Here is a 17635-nt window from a genome sequence, read left to right on the forward strand (position 1 = left end):
TAAAAATTTAAAAATAATCTCACCTTGTGGTGGGACCGGATCGCGGGTGGGCGAGGGGCAGGGAGTCCCCCCCCCTCCCCCACCCCCGGCGCCTAACAACTAAAGTGCTGAGGAGAGTCAAAGGAGGAGGCGTTGGTTCGATGGGACACGCCTCTCTTTCCTGAGAGGAATTTCAAAAGAACGTCAAGGGCAATAACTCTGGGGTTCGGTGTGACTTGGCATCCCCCCCACCCCCGGCACAGGCCGCGCCACGAGGGACTGCCCTGTGGCCGGGGGCGCCGCTGATCCGGCAGCTAGTGGCGCGGGCCCCTTCGTGAGGGGGGCGGGGGACCCCAGAAAGCGCGCGCTGGCACGCAGGACTCGGCGGGACAGCTACAGCGGGGTCCTCGCGCGCGTCCCACGTGGGGTCTCGCGGCGCCTCGCTCCGGGTTTCGCGAGATCCGGAGGCGCCTCTCTGTCGACATGGCAGCCGTCAGCGGAGTGCTTCCTCAGGTCCCCGAGCCCCGGGCCGCGGTCTTCAGGACCTTCTCCAAACCCCGCCCGGCCCACGCGAGGCGGGTGAGTTCTGATCCGGTTTTCTGGATGCATTCACTCCCGGGGGGTTGGGGGGGAGGTGGGGCCTCGACGCGCAGGGAAGCTGCGGTCAAGGCCTTCTCCGTCGGGATTCGAATTAATTCCGCGGAGTTGAGGTGGGGAAAAGTCACTCATCGGGTAGCTCCCGGAGGAGTCGCTGAGCCGCGCGTGTCTTAAGAGCCGACCACGGCCTGCAGAGACGCGCTCGGAGGGGGAGCGGAGCGGGCGGAGGCGGGCGGAGCTGGCAGGGGGCCTCTTGTTAGTTGAAGGCGGGGATGAGAGACTTGTCACCCGAAGTTAGAAACGGACTGTCGGGGCGTTGAGGCCCTTAGCTGCCCCATCTTCTAATCTTCTCTCAGACACTCTTATGGGTCAGTTTGTTTCGGGAATGAGGACTGGAGGCTAGAAATTTCTTTTAAGAGTGTTCGAAACCGAGACATACATCGACGCGCCATGAAGGGGTGGGGGGCGGGGAAGAAAAATACAACTCGTCAATGTAATATCTTCGTTTGAGAGACAAAGATGCCTGAAATTTAGCCCAAACCAGAGCAGAAAATTGGTTTTTAGGATGGCTGACTTAGCTCCTAGCTAAGAGGAGGACTATGGGACAGAAAATCTGTTGAAAAATCTTGTTGCCTTAAATGACCAGGAAGGATACAGTTTGCTGCCAAAGAAAGTGTGCGTATGTGTGTGTTTTCTCAAAAAAGCATCATTTAATGCCATTGAAAAATTATTTGTCAAAGTTCGGTTCAGTTCCTTTCAACTAGTGTAGTGCCGCTGAAGTTTCTTGAGTTTACATCAGTTCATAGCAACTGTCTGGATTATTGTCTAGAGTTTTTTCGTGGTAATCAAGTTTAGGATTTAGATTCTTGTAAGTAAAAACTTTTCGGCTGGGCGATTTTGTGGCTTCATCTATACTGAAGGGGGAGGGAAGTACGAAAGAGGCAGTTGGGCACAGGGGCTTTGAAATAGGACAGACCTGGGATTAGATGCCAGCGTTGCAACATGCTGGCTCTGTGACCTTGAAGAAATTACTTCACCTCCCTGATCCTCACTTTTCCTACCTATAATATGAGAACAGTAATTTCGACTTCGTGTAAGGTTATAAGTCATATTGACTCCATTTTGGGTGATAGAATTGCTCCATCAGGTCAGTAAGGTGCTTATACCAAGTACATGCAAGACATAGAAAACACTGACTGAAAGTTCATTGAGTGGGTTGAATAAATAAATGTAAGATATCTGGTTTTATGATTGCTTGAACCACTATATCAAAAGGATATTGTTAAACAGCTGTCTGTGTTGGCCTTGTCTGCGTATTTGTTATGTCTTGAATGAGAATTCTGTGTATGCTAACCAAATTTGCTAATAGCCTGAACTTGGCATGAGTTGCTGATATACTGGACTTGGAAAGACCTTGACAGCTTAAATTATGCTCTAACACTACACAGAATGTTTTTCCTGGAAAAAAAAAAATATATATATATATATATGTATATACATATATATATACACACACACACAGATTTATTGTAGGAAATTTGCAAAGTAGATTAAAAAAAAAACCACAGTTGCCATATTCAGAGATAACTCTGGGTAACATTGTGATGTTTATCCTTCTAGAAAAGAAGCAGAGCATAATAGGGATCAAACTGTACATGATGTTTTCTAACCAAACAGGATACAGTTTCTAAATGGTGTTGCAGCATTACTGTTAGAAACTAGGCTGTGGAATTAATGCTTGGGCAAAGCCTTGATCCCTCAGTGATGCGGGGACGGGTCACCCCCCATCGCCACCTCAGTGTTGTTAGCTTAAGATGGGGTAATACCAGTACTGTATGGCCCAGTGACATCACTCATGTAAGTACTTAGCGTACTGGCTGGTGCAAGTAACTACTTAATGTGCTTGTTAATATCAAAGACTGTTAGGGCTGAATGGGCCCTGGAGGTTGTCTGCCATATCCCCTTTTTAGGCAGGTGGGGGAGTGGATGCAAAGACTTGCATATTTTTAAAGAGATCCAGGTATATCTTTTCTCCTCTGTGCTCAGCTGCCACCCCATGAAGCATTCCTGTATCTTTGCCTCCCTCCCCTCCCCGTGGGCCGTGGTAGTCTTCTTGTTTTGTGCCCTTAGAACGCTTTGTCCACACCTGTTCTGTAGTACAAATACAGGTTTGGTTTGCAGTCTTACACTTTTGTCTCATCCACTTGTCTCTGACTTCTTCGTGAGCTTGTCAGATCTTTGTACCTTTAGAACCAAGCTACCTGACAGGTACTAAGTGGTCAGTTTTTTTTAATGAATATGTTGTGGATGCTGGCGGCCTGGGGACTGACAAGTAGAACAGTGTCCAGAGTACAGAAAAGGATCATTCCATGACGTGTTGTTCATTCATCCTGCAAGTATTTATTGAGCACTTACTTTGTGCCAGACACGGTCCTGTGCAGGGGATGCAGTGCTATCCAGCACAGGCTTGTCTGTTTATAACAATCTAACGGGAAAGACAGACATCACACAGCAAATGACACCCTGTATTTACTGATCCACTGAGTGCTACAAAGGAGAAGGGTGCCAGGAGAGCCAAGGACAGGGACCCTGCTTTGATAGGTGGAGGCAGGAAGTCTGGAAAGGCTCCTCTGAGGATGCAGCAGGTGAGCCTGGATTTGAGGAATGAGTACAAGAGGGTGGGTGGGGACTTGGGTTTGGGAGTAGCATGTGCAAAGGCCCTGAAGAGAGAAGGAGCCTGGGATATCCTCAGAAGTTAAGGAAGACCAGGATGGCAGAGAGTAAAGCTGAGGCTGATGAGATGGGCAAAGGCAGATTCTTAATAGCTCAGGTCACACATTCTGGATTTTAGCTTGAGCGCAATGGAAAGCCCACCTGATACTGTGTTTAACTCGAAACACTTAAAGAGATGTTGACATGGGAATAAAGAATGACTAGGATGTTAAGGGGTCTAAAGTTTGTGTCCTCTTTGGGGTATTTAGTCCAAAGAAGGAGAAAAAAAAATGGAATTCTGTGGTGAACAAAGGAGTGTTGTGCACAAGAGTTGGTGCCGAGAACAAACTGCCGACCAGGACTTGGATTTTCCAGGAAACAGATTTTGCCTGAATGTCAGAAAGAACTTCCTGACCCCTGGAATTTGGCTGGGAACAGAATGGGCTGCCTCGTGGGGTGGAGAGCAGTAGGAGGAGGTGCAGGCAGGAGCTGCAGGGACGCCTGGCAGGGCTCCTGTGATGGGAGGTCCACGCATGCGCAGCCGGAGAGGCCTTTAGGCCTTTTTGTGCTTCAAGAGCCTGTGATTCTATAAACCAAGCAAGATCTGCACATTTCATCCCATCTTGCAAATGAGACCTGATTCTTGACTTCATCTCTTTTAGTCTGAAAATTTGGGATTTTGTAAAAATAAATTTGTGACATTTGTAAAATGAAGCAGATTATCAATACTAAATGTTAATACCAATGCTAAATATTAATACCAAATATTTGAAGTTATATATATTGAATTACCTGGCTACAGGTGCCCTTAGGGTTGCCAGGAACAGAGAACTGTTGTTAATGCCAGGTTAGTCAGAAGCTGACAGTCACAGCTAAAGCAAACTGATGTCTGCACACAGAAGTCATGATCTCAAGCCAAGAGGAAGATAGCGTATTCCAAGAGAAACCAGAACTCCAGAATAATAAGCCCCAGCTACTCAGGGGATGTTTGTATATTCATGTGTAATGTGAATTGGAAGAGAAAGTCAAGGAAAATAGAGGAATTGGATATTCTTCTCCTAGGGGAAGTTTGGACATCATGCATTTAACAACATTCATGTTACGGAAATAAGAAGCAACAGGCAAGAAGATATCTCATGTTGTAGCCCGTAATCGGTGATCAGATGGGGAATGGAAAGGCGAGATGCGTTGGGAATAATTGCAATGGAGGTGATGGATGGAGCATAATTCTCATTTGGAATGGAAGCTGGGAGGAGGAATCGTCTCCAAACCCCCTGAATCTGGGGGAGCAGCATGAGGGCAGAGAATGACAGCCATCCAAGCACTCGGGCTAGGCGGTAATGAAGGTTCCGCTTCCTGGGCACGTGCAGTAACCGTCGGGCTTTGTTGGTGGAGAGAGGCAAGATTCATCGCTCCTCTTCCCCGTGCTTGCCATGTAAATGGATTCCTAGGGATTTGGATCACCTTAGCTGCACATTTCACTAGGTGGGTCCTCCCTTCCCTGCAAACAGACTCCAGTTGTTAACATTCAGCCTTAAAAATGTCTCTCCCTTGATGATCTTGGTGGAAGTGGAGGTTAAGACAACTGGTAAGGTCTGGTAGATGTATCAGCTGAGATTTGTGGGGTTTTCTTTTTTTCCTTTTTGGGGAGAAAAGGGCCAAGTTAAAGAATCTGATTGCAGACCCTAAACTTGCTTGACATATGGGGAGTAATGATCTCTGCAGGGAGAGATGCAATTCTGTGGGCAGTCAGGCTTCACTCTGAGGTCTGTCTTCATGGACTGACGCATCTCTTGTCACTCTTTCCTTTTGGGAACAACGCAGCAAGCAGCGGCCACCAAAAGAAAATGCCAGGCGTCCAGCGAGGCTCCCCCAGCGAAACGGAGGAGCAAAGCCTCTTTTCTCCCGGCCAAGAAAACTGCCGCTAAAGAAACTCGCAGGACCCTGAAGGGGAAGGCGCAAAGGACATTTTCTCCCAAGAAGCCCTCAGCCGGCGCGAGGGATGGAGACCAGGAGCGGAAGCCGGGCGCCAAGACTTCATCGCTGTTCAAAAACAACCCTGAGATCCCAGAACTCCCCAGGTATGTCCAGGGGCAGACGCCCTGCGAGAATGAAAGGGATTAAGTGTCTTCTGCCCTTTTCTTTGTCTCTTGGAACTGATGGCCTGCATCTTGTTCGTTATTTGCAGACCTGTAGTAAAGCAGGTGCAAGAAAAGGTGTTCACTTCAGATGCTTTTCAAGCCCTGGACCTCCACCCCCATCTCGTAAGTATCCCTCCTTGTTTTCTGGGTGTCTCGATTTTGGGGGTCTGTTTGTTCATTCAGAATGTCTGTGAAGTGACAGTTCTAGGAAGATAAAAAAAAATCAAAGAAGGGTTATATCTGCTGCAGGTTACCCAGCTAAACTCAGATTGATAAGACACTTTTCTAGGACAGTTCACGTGAGCTTAGGAATCTGTTCACTGTCCTCACCCCGACCCCAGCCCACCCCCCTTTTTTGTTTTTTGCTCACCTAACTCACTTTAGGGCTGGGACTCCACATATCTGACTTGAAGACCACCTCATAATTACTGGATAAATATGGCATCAAGACTGTTTTGGGTGCCAGTGTCACGGAGGGGGAGATGAACTGTCATCTTGCTATTAAGGGAGTTATAAAGAACTGAAGGAAGAAGGGTCTTTTTGAACACGGACACTTAACAGAAGCCAAACAACCGTGAATGAGTGTTCCAGTTGTGTTTATGAGTAAGGCGAGAGAAACACTTTCACTTTTAGGAAGTCCAGATTTTTTTGGCTCAAATGGTCATGGCTTTACCTGCTTCTTCTTTCGGGCAGGTTACCTGTGCTTGTGTTCTCAGCTCAGAGAGCAGCAGCTTTCCATGCCAGGGTACTGTGCACACTGGGAGACGGGGCCTCTGTGTCTCAGGGGCTGCTCCGTGTGTTGTAGGATGTTTGGCAGGCCCTGTGCTCACCCAGTGCCAGGCGCATCCCTGCCCCCATTTGTAACAACCAACAGTTTCTCCAGATGTTGCCACACGTCCTGGGCAAGCTGGCAGGGAGGCAGTGTGCAGAACCACCCCTAGTTGAGAACCACTGGTTTGGGACAGGCTGGCAGGGGGGCAGTGCACAGAACCACCTCCAGTTGAGAACCATTGGTTTGGAGGATCTTGATTGGATTGTGATTCATCAGTTTTTACCCCAGTATTTTCCCCTTCTTTGCATCCTTATTTGCATTAAATGTATTTATACCAAAAAATATATATAAATTATTTTATTTTATTTTTTTGTCTTTTCTCTTAGATTTCCACAATAAATACAGTCTTAAAGATGTCTAGTATGACCAGGTAAGAGTTCTGGGTCACTTGATTTTCTCAGGATTTAAGTGGGTATAAGCAAATGAAACCTGAATTGTCCCAGGAGGACAGAAAACTCATGTCTTGGCTTAGAGAGCAATGCCAGGTTATTAACTCCTGAGGGCTTGGTAACCACTCGGCTTCCCCACGTAGTACATGGGACTGGGTCTCCATCCCTGCCACCCTCAGCTCTAAACTCTTAAGAGGTCTCTTGTCCAGAAGTGGTCTGCGTGGGATGCCACTGTGGTCTATGCTGCCCGAAAATAATTTGTCTAAAATACAGAATTTATCTTGTCATTTTTTAGTAGCAAGAGGTAGAGTCAGCTACAAGATAGGAGTAAATACTTGATTAGATGTAATGGGATGCTGAAAAAAGATTTTAAATGTTAGTGACAACACCCCCGCGCCCCCCCCCCCCCGCCTTGAGTATGTGTGCTCATGTACGTTTTAATGTCACCTTTCACTTAGAAGGAGCTGTTAGTAAAAGCATCAAAGAGAAAATGAGCCCCTTTGTTACTGTTTTGTTCAGTTTTAGCAATCAAATGTGATTTCCATATCCTTTCAGTTTCTTTTAAATTTTATTGAAATATAGTTCGCTTATAATTTTTAATTTCTGCTGTTATAGCAGAGTGATTCAGTTATATAAATGTGGATTCTTGTTCATATTCTTTTCTGTTGTAGTTTATCACAGGACGTTGAATATAGCTCCCTATACTATGCAGTAAGACCTTGTCATTTTAGTTGTTTGTTTGGGAATACACACCTGGATACACATCTTACCATGTCCGTGGCAGTCATATTTGGTTTTCTAGAGTCGGCAGCAATTTCTGGCTGTCTGCGGGGCCCACGAGCCCCCCTTTCCCTCTTCTGCTTGGGAATCTTTCCATAACGTCTTATTGCTTTGTATTCCCTGGTTCACAAGATAGAGTACGTGATGTGCTTTGTGGTGGCTCCAGCTTGTCATCATGCTGGTCGCATTTTTCTTTTTAATTAGTGTAGCATACCAGCCAATCTCTGGGTTGCCTCAACTTTTTCAGCCCCATAAGTTTCAAAAATTTAACTAGGGTTTTGCCCTTCTAACCATCAAAGGCTTCTCAGCCCTTCCCATGACTGTTCAGGGGACCTCCAAGGTGACATAGAGCCTGGGTCAGTTGCATTCTGTGGATCTTGTGTCTCTGCCTGTAAACCTGGGCAGGTAGTACATCATAGGTAAGCATGTGTTCTTTCTTTCGGGCGGCCCAAGCGTTCAGAAGCAGAGCATCCCCGTGTTGCTGGAAGGCAGAGATGCCCTCGTGCGATCCCAGACGGGCTCAGGTCAGTCATCACTTGATTTCTGCCCTTCCTCCACGGTCATGTGGTGAGCTGTCTGTTGATGGTGGTGGCTGCTTTGTTTGGTGAGGGGAGGGGAGGCCGTGCTTGCTTCTGATCAGAGCCCTGAAAGGAAGGGGATGATCAATGGGACCACAATCAGGAATGATCAGAAAGGAGTCAGGTTCCACAGTCATTTCTCAGCGCCCCTCCCAGGGCTCTACCTGGTCCCACCATCTATGGCTAGAGCCGTCCATCTTCACTCCAGTGGCAATGAATATTTTTTTCTGGTGTTGAAACACTCTTGCCATGAGCACGCACTGATCAGATGCCAGTTGTTGTGCTCAATCACGGAACACTGGTTTTGTTCCAGAACAGCCTGGAAGGGCTTTTCTGACCTCTTGTGCCTGTAAGAGCAAGTCAGCTATCCTTTCCTCCCCCGCTCAGCCACTGTCCAGATGGGCGGAAGCCCAAGGGTTTTGCCATCCATGGTTTCTCCTTGGATTCTGGAGGCCAGCTCTGGGCTTCCAACTGGCTCCTGACCGTGAAAGCACCACAGACGACACTTCTGCCTTCAGAAGCGCCTTTGAGAGGTTGAAGGTGACCCCGGGGAGGGGAGCTTCTCTAGTTCCTAGGGACATTCACTGAGCTGAGCTTCTGTGAGACTTGGGGAGAGTATCATTGTCTCCTTTGCTAGACGTTAAAGGAGCGAAGCTGCAGGTTTATTAGAAGCACTGCATTCACAGAGCAGAACTAGGAGCTGTGACAGACAGGTGACTTCCGTTTTCCCCTGAATGTGAGTGCACTTTTCTATCTCCAGACTTCAGGGCGGTGCCAGTTTCCTTTACTATTTTTGGTTTTCTGATGTCCTCAGACTCCGGTTTTAATTCCTCTTGTCCTCTTTTAAAAGGTAAAACTCTTGCCTATTGCATCCCTGTGGTCCAGTCTCTTCAAGCAATGCAATCCAAAATACAGGTGAGTGGGAAGGCTGTCTTTCTGGGAGTTCCCTGGCGGTCCAATTGTTAGGACTTTGAGTTTCACTGCCAGGGGCCTGGGTTCAGTCCCTAGTTGGAGAACAAATATCCTGCAAGCTACTCGACAAGGCCAAAAAACAAAAGAAAGTGCATTTTTTCTCTTATTGTTCATGGTGCATATGAAACCATCAAACTGAACCAAAGCAGTTAAATCTTTTCACTTAGCTTTGTTTTCTTATCTCTGTTTAATTCATTTACTATGTAAGCATGTTGCATCTAAAGATTGTGCCCAGAGTGGGGGATAAAATAAAAAATAGAGCAAATAATAGACAACTGTAACAGTCATTCTAGCAGGTCTCCTGGGAACATTTGTAAGATGCTACCTATGTGTCAGACATGCTGCTCTATGCTTTGTTCATGTTATCTTCTTGGCTTGCTAACTGCCCTAATCGCACTGAATTGGAAGGAATTACTGTTACCTCAATTTGAAAAAAAACAAGGAGACTTGAAGTTAAATACCATCCTAAGGCCATGCGGGGAGTGAACCTGAAGTTGGGTCTCCGCCTCCATTCTCTTTGGCTCCAAAGGCCAAGCTCCTCTTAGCAGAAACGGTTAGTGTTATATTAAAAACAGGGATTTGGCACAAATAGTAGAAGTGAAAATAAGCACCCCATCAGTGAGTGTGGCAGTTGGGCCGCCTTGTGTTTTGTGTTTTCTCGGACCTCTCTTTAGTTGTGAAACACACTTGGCACCTGGGCCAGAGGGGCCAGAACTAGGTTCCTTGGCACGGATCCCGAGGAGGCCGCATGAGTGCCGTGTTCCGTGGGCATCAGTATCATCTCAGAATCCAACTTGAATCTCACGAATACACCCTGGTTATTCTGAGTTGAGAGGAAACGGTGAGAATAGAAATAGGAAGCAGAGTAGTTCGCCGGCAGATGAGAAGAGCCGGTTGGTCACTTTTCCCTTGGTTTGGGCACGCAGACTTGGATGTGTGCCGAGCCTTCCTGTTACTGCAGTGACAGAATGAATAACGATAGTGCTGGGTTCTGGTCCACAGTCTAAAACGAACACCTTTAGTCCAGACTGACGCAAATGAGTTATTGGCTAAACAGATGGGACAAGGGGAAGCCCTTCCTTACAGTAGAAGTCCAGTGAATTCGTATAGAACATCATCATGTAGCAAATGCCACAGTGATACTGCTTCAGGCAGGAATCATCAGAGATGTGAAAGTGAGCGGATTGAAGTGTGAGGAAAATGGGATATTTACACACTCAAGTTATCTTTCCAGGAACTAGAGGAAAAGATGGTACTTTTATGGTGGGGGGCCTGGCTGTCACCACCGCATCCACGGGCTTACGGGGGACCTCACCAGTGCGGGGTTGTGTTGACCTCACAGGTCTCCTGCTAGGGGGATGAAGGATAAAATTGTACTTCCCTGGTTTTCTTTCATATATATATTTTTTTCTTTTAATTTTCGTATGTTTTTGTTGTTTGTTTGTTTTTGGTTGTGCTGGGTCTTCACTGTTACACAGGCTTTTCTCCGGTTGCAGCAGGTGGGGCCGCTCTCTAGGTGTGGTGTGAGGGCTTCTGTAGGCGCAGCTCCCAGGCTCTAGAGCACGGGCTCAGTGGTCCTGGTGCAGGGCTTAGTTGCTCCGTGCCACGTAGGGTCTTCCAGGGTCGGGGATTGAGCCTGTGTCTCCTGCATTGGCAGGCGGATTCTTTACCTCTGAGCCACAAAGGATGTCCTTCTCTGGTTTTCTTGCCACAAATGCACAATTCTAATTTGATCACAAACATCAAATAAAGCCAAGTCAAAAGACATTCTACACAGCAACTGGCAAGTACTCAAACTATTAAGGTCACAGAAGACAAAGATATACTAAAGCTCTACCCCAGAGTGAAGGAGACGAAAGACACGACAGCTGAGTGCTGTGTGTGGCCCTGAATTGGATCTGAGTCTGGAAAAAGGCGTGTTAGAAAATCAGTTAACAAAATTTGAATAAGGTCTATAGATTAACTGATAATATTGAATCAGTGTTAATTTCCAGTGTATCAGGTTGGCCCAAAGGTTTGTTCAGATTTTTCCATAAGATCTTAACATAATGATTTTGAGAATCAATGTCATATAAGGAAGCTGGGAGGAGGGGGTAAGGGAGTTCTGTGAACTATTTGTGTAGTTTTGTGTAAGCCCGAAATTATTTCAGAATGAGCATGTTCAAATTTAAACTTTATTTAGATGATTTTAAGTCAATAAAACAAATCCTACGCTATCATTCAAGTGACAGAACCTTATGTAGTTATTGAAAGCGATATTTTCTTCAGTTCCTCTTTGTGAACTCAATAGACACTCTTGCCGTGTTAACAAAGGGAGGTTACAAAGCAGTGTGTATAATGATAGTCCAGTTTCATGACTGATGGTCGTGTATACGCATATATATATGTGCATGCACACTCAGAGATGAGAAAGACACTTTTCAAACTAATACTGGTTTTCTCTGAGGTGGATGAGTGGGATTCTGTTTCCTGTGGATGACTGGTGTTTTCTTCCACTGGGTACTTTGGAGTGCTGGGGTTCATACAAGGGGCTTTCAACATTGTACCCGGTACAGATTAGAGGAGAAGTATGAATTATTAGGTCAGTGTGGTAAAGTCTCAGCTCTTTAGATACTCCAGGAGAACGTCTGTAGACAGTGGAGGGTTTTTTCCTTCTTGGAAAGTTGCAGGGTTTGGGCGTATATCTGAGTTGGCGTGGATCCCACAGTTCCAGTGCAGCTGACTCATTTCCTGGACCCGTGAACTAAGGACAGCAGAGATGCAGTTGTGTTCCTAGAGTGGACAGCATGGTGGGGCTCTGCTCAAAACCTGGCTCTGAGTGAGACGTTGAGCGCATCATTCCATCCCTGTATGCTCCAGGGGGGAATCATGGGGAGCCTGTGTCCTGGGGTTGCCAGGATTAAGGAAGGCGTTGCACCTGGATAGTAGAGCCCTGCTTCCCCGATCCTGGCAACAGTACCTGCCCGCTCAGTGTCCTCGTCGTCAGCAACGTGGACTTGTATGAAGGGCAGTGTTCTGAATTGCTTATATTCAGAGCATTAACCAGCCGTGTATGTCATTGCTTTTATTTACTCAAGTATTTTTTTAATATCAATAACAGCTCGTTTTATTAAAGATGGAAGTATTCTGTAGAAACGGTTTTCCAAGCCCAAATTTATTTCAAGTAACATTCAGTATAGGCCCTTGTGGTTCAAAGTAAACGGATCTGGCCTGTTAAAAACCCATCTGGAGGGAGCAGCGAATTCAAGGCACCCGGCAGAGGCTTCAATTACTGTAGTGATGGGATAAGAACGGACCAATTTTCTGTGTTTCCACACTTTCAGCAACTTGGGCTCTCTTTTTTTTTTTTTTTTAAACATCTCATCCATCCTTCCTCACTCACTTCTGCCTTGCGAGGAACTGATTGTTCTTTCTTCTTCTCTGTGTAGTAACACCTTTTGAAATGTCAGAATCTCTAACGCTGCGGTGTTGATACCCTTGTACTAACATGTTTACCATTCCCCGCCCGGGCTTCAGCACCGTCTCGCAAAGATGTTGAGTACAGACACCTCTAGTTTGAATTCCAAATCTTTTTCTCCTTGTGGGTAAATATTTCCTGTGCAAAACATGAAAACCATCCTTGTAATTTAATTTGCCACTAAATCTGTGCTTAGCTTCTACACTAATGTGGCTTTTTTTTTTCCCCAAGATTTTTTTTTTTTTTGATGTGGACCATTTTTTTAAAGCTTTTATTGAATTTGTTACAATATTGCTTCTGTTTTCTCTTTTGATTCTTCGGCTGCGAGGCATGTGGGGTCTTAGTTCCCTGACCAGGGATGGAACCCACACCCTCTGCATTGGAAGGTGAGGTCCTAGCCACTGGCCCACCAGGGAAGTTCCCTAGCAGAGTTTTGGTTCCTCCCCTGTGTGTCCCAGCACTTTGGAGATGCAGGGCACCACTGGACCCTTTTCAGATTACTTTGTTTTCTTCTATCATTGTTACAGTTATTTATGGATATAATGTATATGTTAAAAAAATTTCTTGAAGAGTACCAAAGAACATACAGTGATCAGTGAGTCGTTCTACTGCCCCTTGGCCCAAATAGCACGGCTCTTAGGATAGTGTGGTCCTTATCACCAGCATCTTGTTTATCCTCCCAGGGATATTCTTTGGGTGTAAAGTAAGTCTGAGTATGCATAGTTCCCCCCACTTTGGCTGAAGTTTTTGTTTGATACAGAAATGGTTGCTTGCTATGCACTGTGCCTTGCTCGTCTTCACTTAATATGTTGGGATGCTTTCTTATCATTGCTGTGTTGACCTGCTTGGTTTTTTTTATGGCCCCCTAGTATTCCACTGGATGTTTGTACCATAAATTATTGAGTCATTCCCTCATTGATGGAATTTATGTTGTATTCAACATTTTTCTACAAAGCAATTAAACAACTTCTTTACACACACTTATGAATCTTCTTGAGAAGTTCTTATAAATGGAATTTGTATTTTTATTTGGTAGATAATGCCAAAATTGATCTTAAAAGGAGTTTCACCGATTTTCATTCCCACCAACGGTGTACAGGAGTTTCTGTGTCCCTGTGCCTGTATCAACACTGTCGGCTGTTTTATTTTTGCTCATCTGACGGGAAAAATATTGTGTCCTAGTTTTAATTTGAATTTCTCTTGGGAGTAAAGTTGAGCATCTTTTCACATGTTTAAAAGTCATATATTGAATTATTATTTCCATAAATTAACTGTTATGCCCTTCTCCATTTTTCTGTTTGAGTTGATGGTTTTTTTATTTTTATTTTTAATTGAATTACAAACCTTTATAAACTAAGAAATGGTCTTTTCTCTTATGTATGGCATATTTTTCTCCATGTTATTTGATTCAATTTTGTTTAGGTATTACTTTTTCATCGTGAAATTTTAAATTTTTTGTGTAATAAAATTCTTCATGTTTTATAGTTTCTGAGTTTTATGTCATCTGTAAAAAGGCCAACTTAACTCCAACTGTATTTTTCTAGCTTAGTTTTAAAAGGGCATTTAAATTGTCCGTCTTTTCATTGCTGATATAAATTGCCCCTTACTGTATATTTCCTGACTTTTTATATGTATTTGATTTAATTCTGGACTGTATTTGCTATTATAATCTCTTAAGTGCTAGCATCAGTTTTGAAAAAGCTACTACGGATTTAAGTTGTTTTAACACACACGATGTTCAGAAATATCTTGATTATTCCTGCACATTTGTTTTTCCATGTGAACTTTGAAATCGGCTTATCTGGTTATGTATATTATTTTTATATGCATGTATATGTATATTTGTGACATTTTATATATGCATAAATATGCATGTTCATGACATTTTTATTAGAATTACATTTATGGATTGATTTAGGGAGATTAGCTTATTAATAATATTGGGTCTTCTTATCCAAGAATCATTTATTTAAATTTTATTTTATGTTCCTCAGAGGTATTTAAAAATTTTTATTGTGTTTTTGTGCAGTGTAGTTTTTTATGTTGGGTTTTTTTTTTTTTTTTGCTATTCCTAAACATGGTTCCATCTAACTTTCTGAATTGGAAGGTTATTGATTTTTATATATTAATTTTACATTCAGCTAGTTGACTGAATTGTCTTTCTGTAATAGATTTTCAAGTGATTTCTTAAGCTTTTTTTTCTTTATGATAAAATATCATCTGCTAATAATGACCACTTTACCTCTTACTTTCCATTTTCATGCATATTTCTTTGTCTGATTGCATGGGTCAGAACTTCTAGATCATTGTTCCATGATAATGGGCTTCCCTGGCGGCTCAGACGATATAGAATCCCAGGGAGACCTGGGTTCGACCCCTGGGTTGGGACGATCCCCTGGAGAAGGAAATGGCAACCCACTCCAGTATTCTCGCCTGGAGAATTCCATGGACAGAGGAGCCTGGCGGGCTACAGTCCATGGGGTCGCAAAGAGTCGGACACGACTGAGTGAGCACACAAGCACAGTGGGCCATCTTACCCTTTTCTTTAATAAGACTGCCTCTCATGTTTACAAGTGGCTACCCTTAATATCTGTCCAGATTCCTGTGACCTGTGTTCATTCAACTCATGGCATTTCTTTTCTTCTGTTCAATAGCGTGGTGATGGCCCCTACGCTCTGATACTGGTGCCAACAAGAGAGGTAAGCAGTCCCACTTTCGGGGTGTGTACTAATAATAAGCAGGTTCTTTCAGCAATATCGTTGAATAAAATTCAGGTGTTTTGATTATTTTTCTCCCTACTGCACCAATCACCACACTCTTTTCCTTTGCCAAGGAACCATCCTCTGATTTCTGACAAGAAGAAAAATTCGAGTAGTCTTAGAAACCAGAAGTTTTTGGTTTTGGAGAGGTGTTTCTCTGTTATCTAAAAACTAATGACATTATAGATTTCTTTTAAAAGGAATTAAAATAATTGCATTTTTGTACATTTTTTTTCTTTTACAACTTAATTAAAAATTAAAAGCAGTTGACCCTAAAAATGAACCTTTTTTTTTTTTTTAATTTTGTGCTTGTTTCTGAAAGTTAAGCTTTTTGATATTTTTCTTCTTTCTTGGTAGAAATCTCTTCTATCTGATTTATTTTATTTGCCTGTGGAGAAAATTGCGGATCAGGATGTGTGTTTTCTGTATCAAATGCCAATCACTTCCTTGCAGAGAACAGATCTCGGCGATGGAGGTTTCAGCCCAGCCTTTTGAACATCCTGCAGTGCCCTGTCTCAGCTCCATCCAGTGAAGGAGCAGGCATAGAGCTATTTAAATTTTTACAGCAGCAACCTCGCCGCTTCCCTGGGATGCTTCATGAATACTAAACACATGGAAACTGTGTATCTTCCTTGGATAAAGGGATTACGTAGAGGCTTTGTTGATGGTTGTTAAAGGCTATAACCTACATTTATTTTCTCTTTCTCTGTTTCCACTGGGCTTGTTGGTTTCTGTGTTGTTTCTGCCCCCCTTAATAAACTTGGGAAATGATCATCTCTGTCCTTAGCTGCTGCTCTGCCCCGACATAGCCTTAGGAAATAGTCATGTCACCTCTACAGCAGCAACCCCAAGGCTAGCCTGCTGCGTCACCATACCCCTTCACACATACTACATTCTCTCTTTCCAGAGGCAGCCAGATTCAGGTCGACTCTGCTTCATTTTCTTCGATCTTTGTGCACCATAGACTGCACCTCTCTGCACGGTACTCTGGGAATTTGAGCCAGCAGAGGGAGCACAGAACACTGTGTTTGTGTGTGTCCAAGAAATAGATTCTCCAAACTGACAGGTTTCAGCATCAGCCTAAGAACGAGATGTGTTTCCCAAGGAGATTCTATGTAGAGGACTTTTTTTAATCCTAGCTTGAGGTCCTAGGTTGCATCCTTATCACTTCACACTGTCTAAATTTTTAAAAATAAATGAAAAGGAAGGGCGGGACCTTGCTCATCTTTTCTCACTTTTTCATGTTTACAGCTGGCTCTGCAAAGCTTTGATACTGTCCAGAAACTGCTTAAGGTAAGGCAAGCCACAAGTTCAGCTTTGTCTTTTTTTCCCGACTTTTTGAGGAAAGAGATCCCACAGTCTTTTCTTTATTTTCAAAGAGCTAGGAATCACTCCAGTGTCCCTCCATTTTCTGGTTGTCTCTGCTCTCCCCAGGTACAGTTTGTAGGTTTTTATTGATCTAACCCTATGAATCACTGATTTCTGGCTTAGTGAGTTTACTAGTGTTTCCTGGTACTTCCATTCCTATAATCTATTCTTCATAGTCACTAGCAAGCTACCTACAGAGCTTCACAGGTACAACCTTAAGGTGATCCAGTGAAAGCAACTTAACGGGCTGCAAGCAGGGGTTGTTTCAGAATGGAGAGAGAGAAAGCTTCCGAGTCAAAGCCTGCCAGCCCACCAAATTATAATGAGAATTGATCTCTCCTTTTCTTTCATCATGGGTGGCAATGAGGAAGCATTGTATTTGGGTTTGATCTTAACCAAAAAGGAAAAAATAAAGGCAATAGACTCACTGAAACGTGTTTTCAGTTCAGGCTCTATAGGGAAAGGCAGAGAAGCTCCTTGAATCATTTAAAAAGCTCATATTCCTCTCTTGCAGTGTTGGAAGCTAGTTGAATAGTTGTAATTTAAGTTAGTGCTGATAACCACGGGCCTGGCAATGCCTTGGAACTGTGTCTGCGTAGTATTGCCTCCTGCACTGAGAAGCTCTCCCTCCCAACGTCCTAAAGGAACAGGAATTTGCAGTTAGGCTCTGTTTTCTGTAAACAGGGCTTCACATTGATTTTGGTCTGATGTCTTTCTGTAGCCATTTACCTGGATTGTGCCTGGAGTGTTAATGGGAGGAGAGAAGAGAAAATCAGAAAAGGCCAGGTAGGAGAGTTTTGTTCGTTGTTAATTCCTTTTTCAATCTGCTCTGTCTTCCTCTTCTGTAAGACTTTGGCCCTTCTCATCCTGGGGAGGGAGAGCCTTGTCCCAGACGGTGGTTCCTAGTCCCAGGATGTACGGACAGCTCGAGTCCCCGTGAGGGGTTGTTCTAAACAGTGCTATTTGTTTTAAATATTGATGAGCATACCAGTGGTTCCCTTTTGATGTGATCAATGACAGCTCCTTACCTTCTTAACTCACACCCTCAACTCCTCCCATCCCCCAATATCC

At 44.2% G+C, this 17635-nt stretch overlaps 1 protein-coding gene across 1 annotated transcript in view; it reads left to right on the forward strand.

Moving 5' to 3' along the window:
• The first annotated feature begins 435 nt into the window (after positions 1 to 435).
• The window catches only part of DDX31 (DEAD-box helicase 31), a 73497-nt gene continuing 56297 nt past the window's right edge, over positions 436 to 17635 (forward strand). Inside the window, exons 1-9 of the mRNA XM_086324385.1 lie at positions 436 to 558; positions 5113 to 5369; positions 5477 to 5552; positions 6588 to 6631; positions 7884 to 7954; positions 8859 to 8923; positions 15092 to 15136; positions 16448 to 16489; positions 17286 to 17350. Of these exons, the coding sequence (XP_086180511.1) occupies positions 463 to 558; positions 5113 to 5369; positions 5477 to 5552; positions 6588 to 6631; positions 7884 to 7954; positions 8859 to 8923; positions 15092 to 15136; positions 16448 to 16489; positions 17286 to 17350 (761 nt within the window). The 5' untranslated portion in view covers positions 436 to 462. The remainder of the gene's footprint in view (positions 559 to 5112; positions 5370 to 5476; positions 5553 to 6587; positions 6632 to 7883; positions 7955 to 8858; positions 8924 to 15091; positions 15137 to 16447; positions 16490 to 17285; positions 17351 to 17635) is intronic.

This window comes from Bos grunniens, chromosome 11 (assembly GCF_055505025.1).
Source record: "Bos grunniens cultivar Pamir isolate PY7600 chromosome 11, Bosgru_T2T1.0, whole genome shotgun sequence".
NCBI classification, from domain to species: domain Eukaryota; kingdom Metazoa; phylum Chordata; class Mammalia; order Artiodactyla; family Bovidae; genus Bos; species Bos grunniens.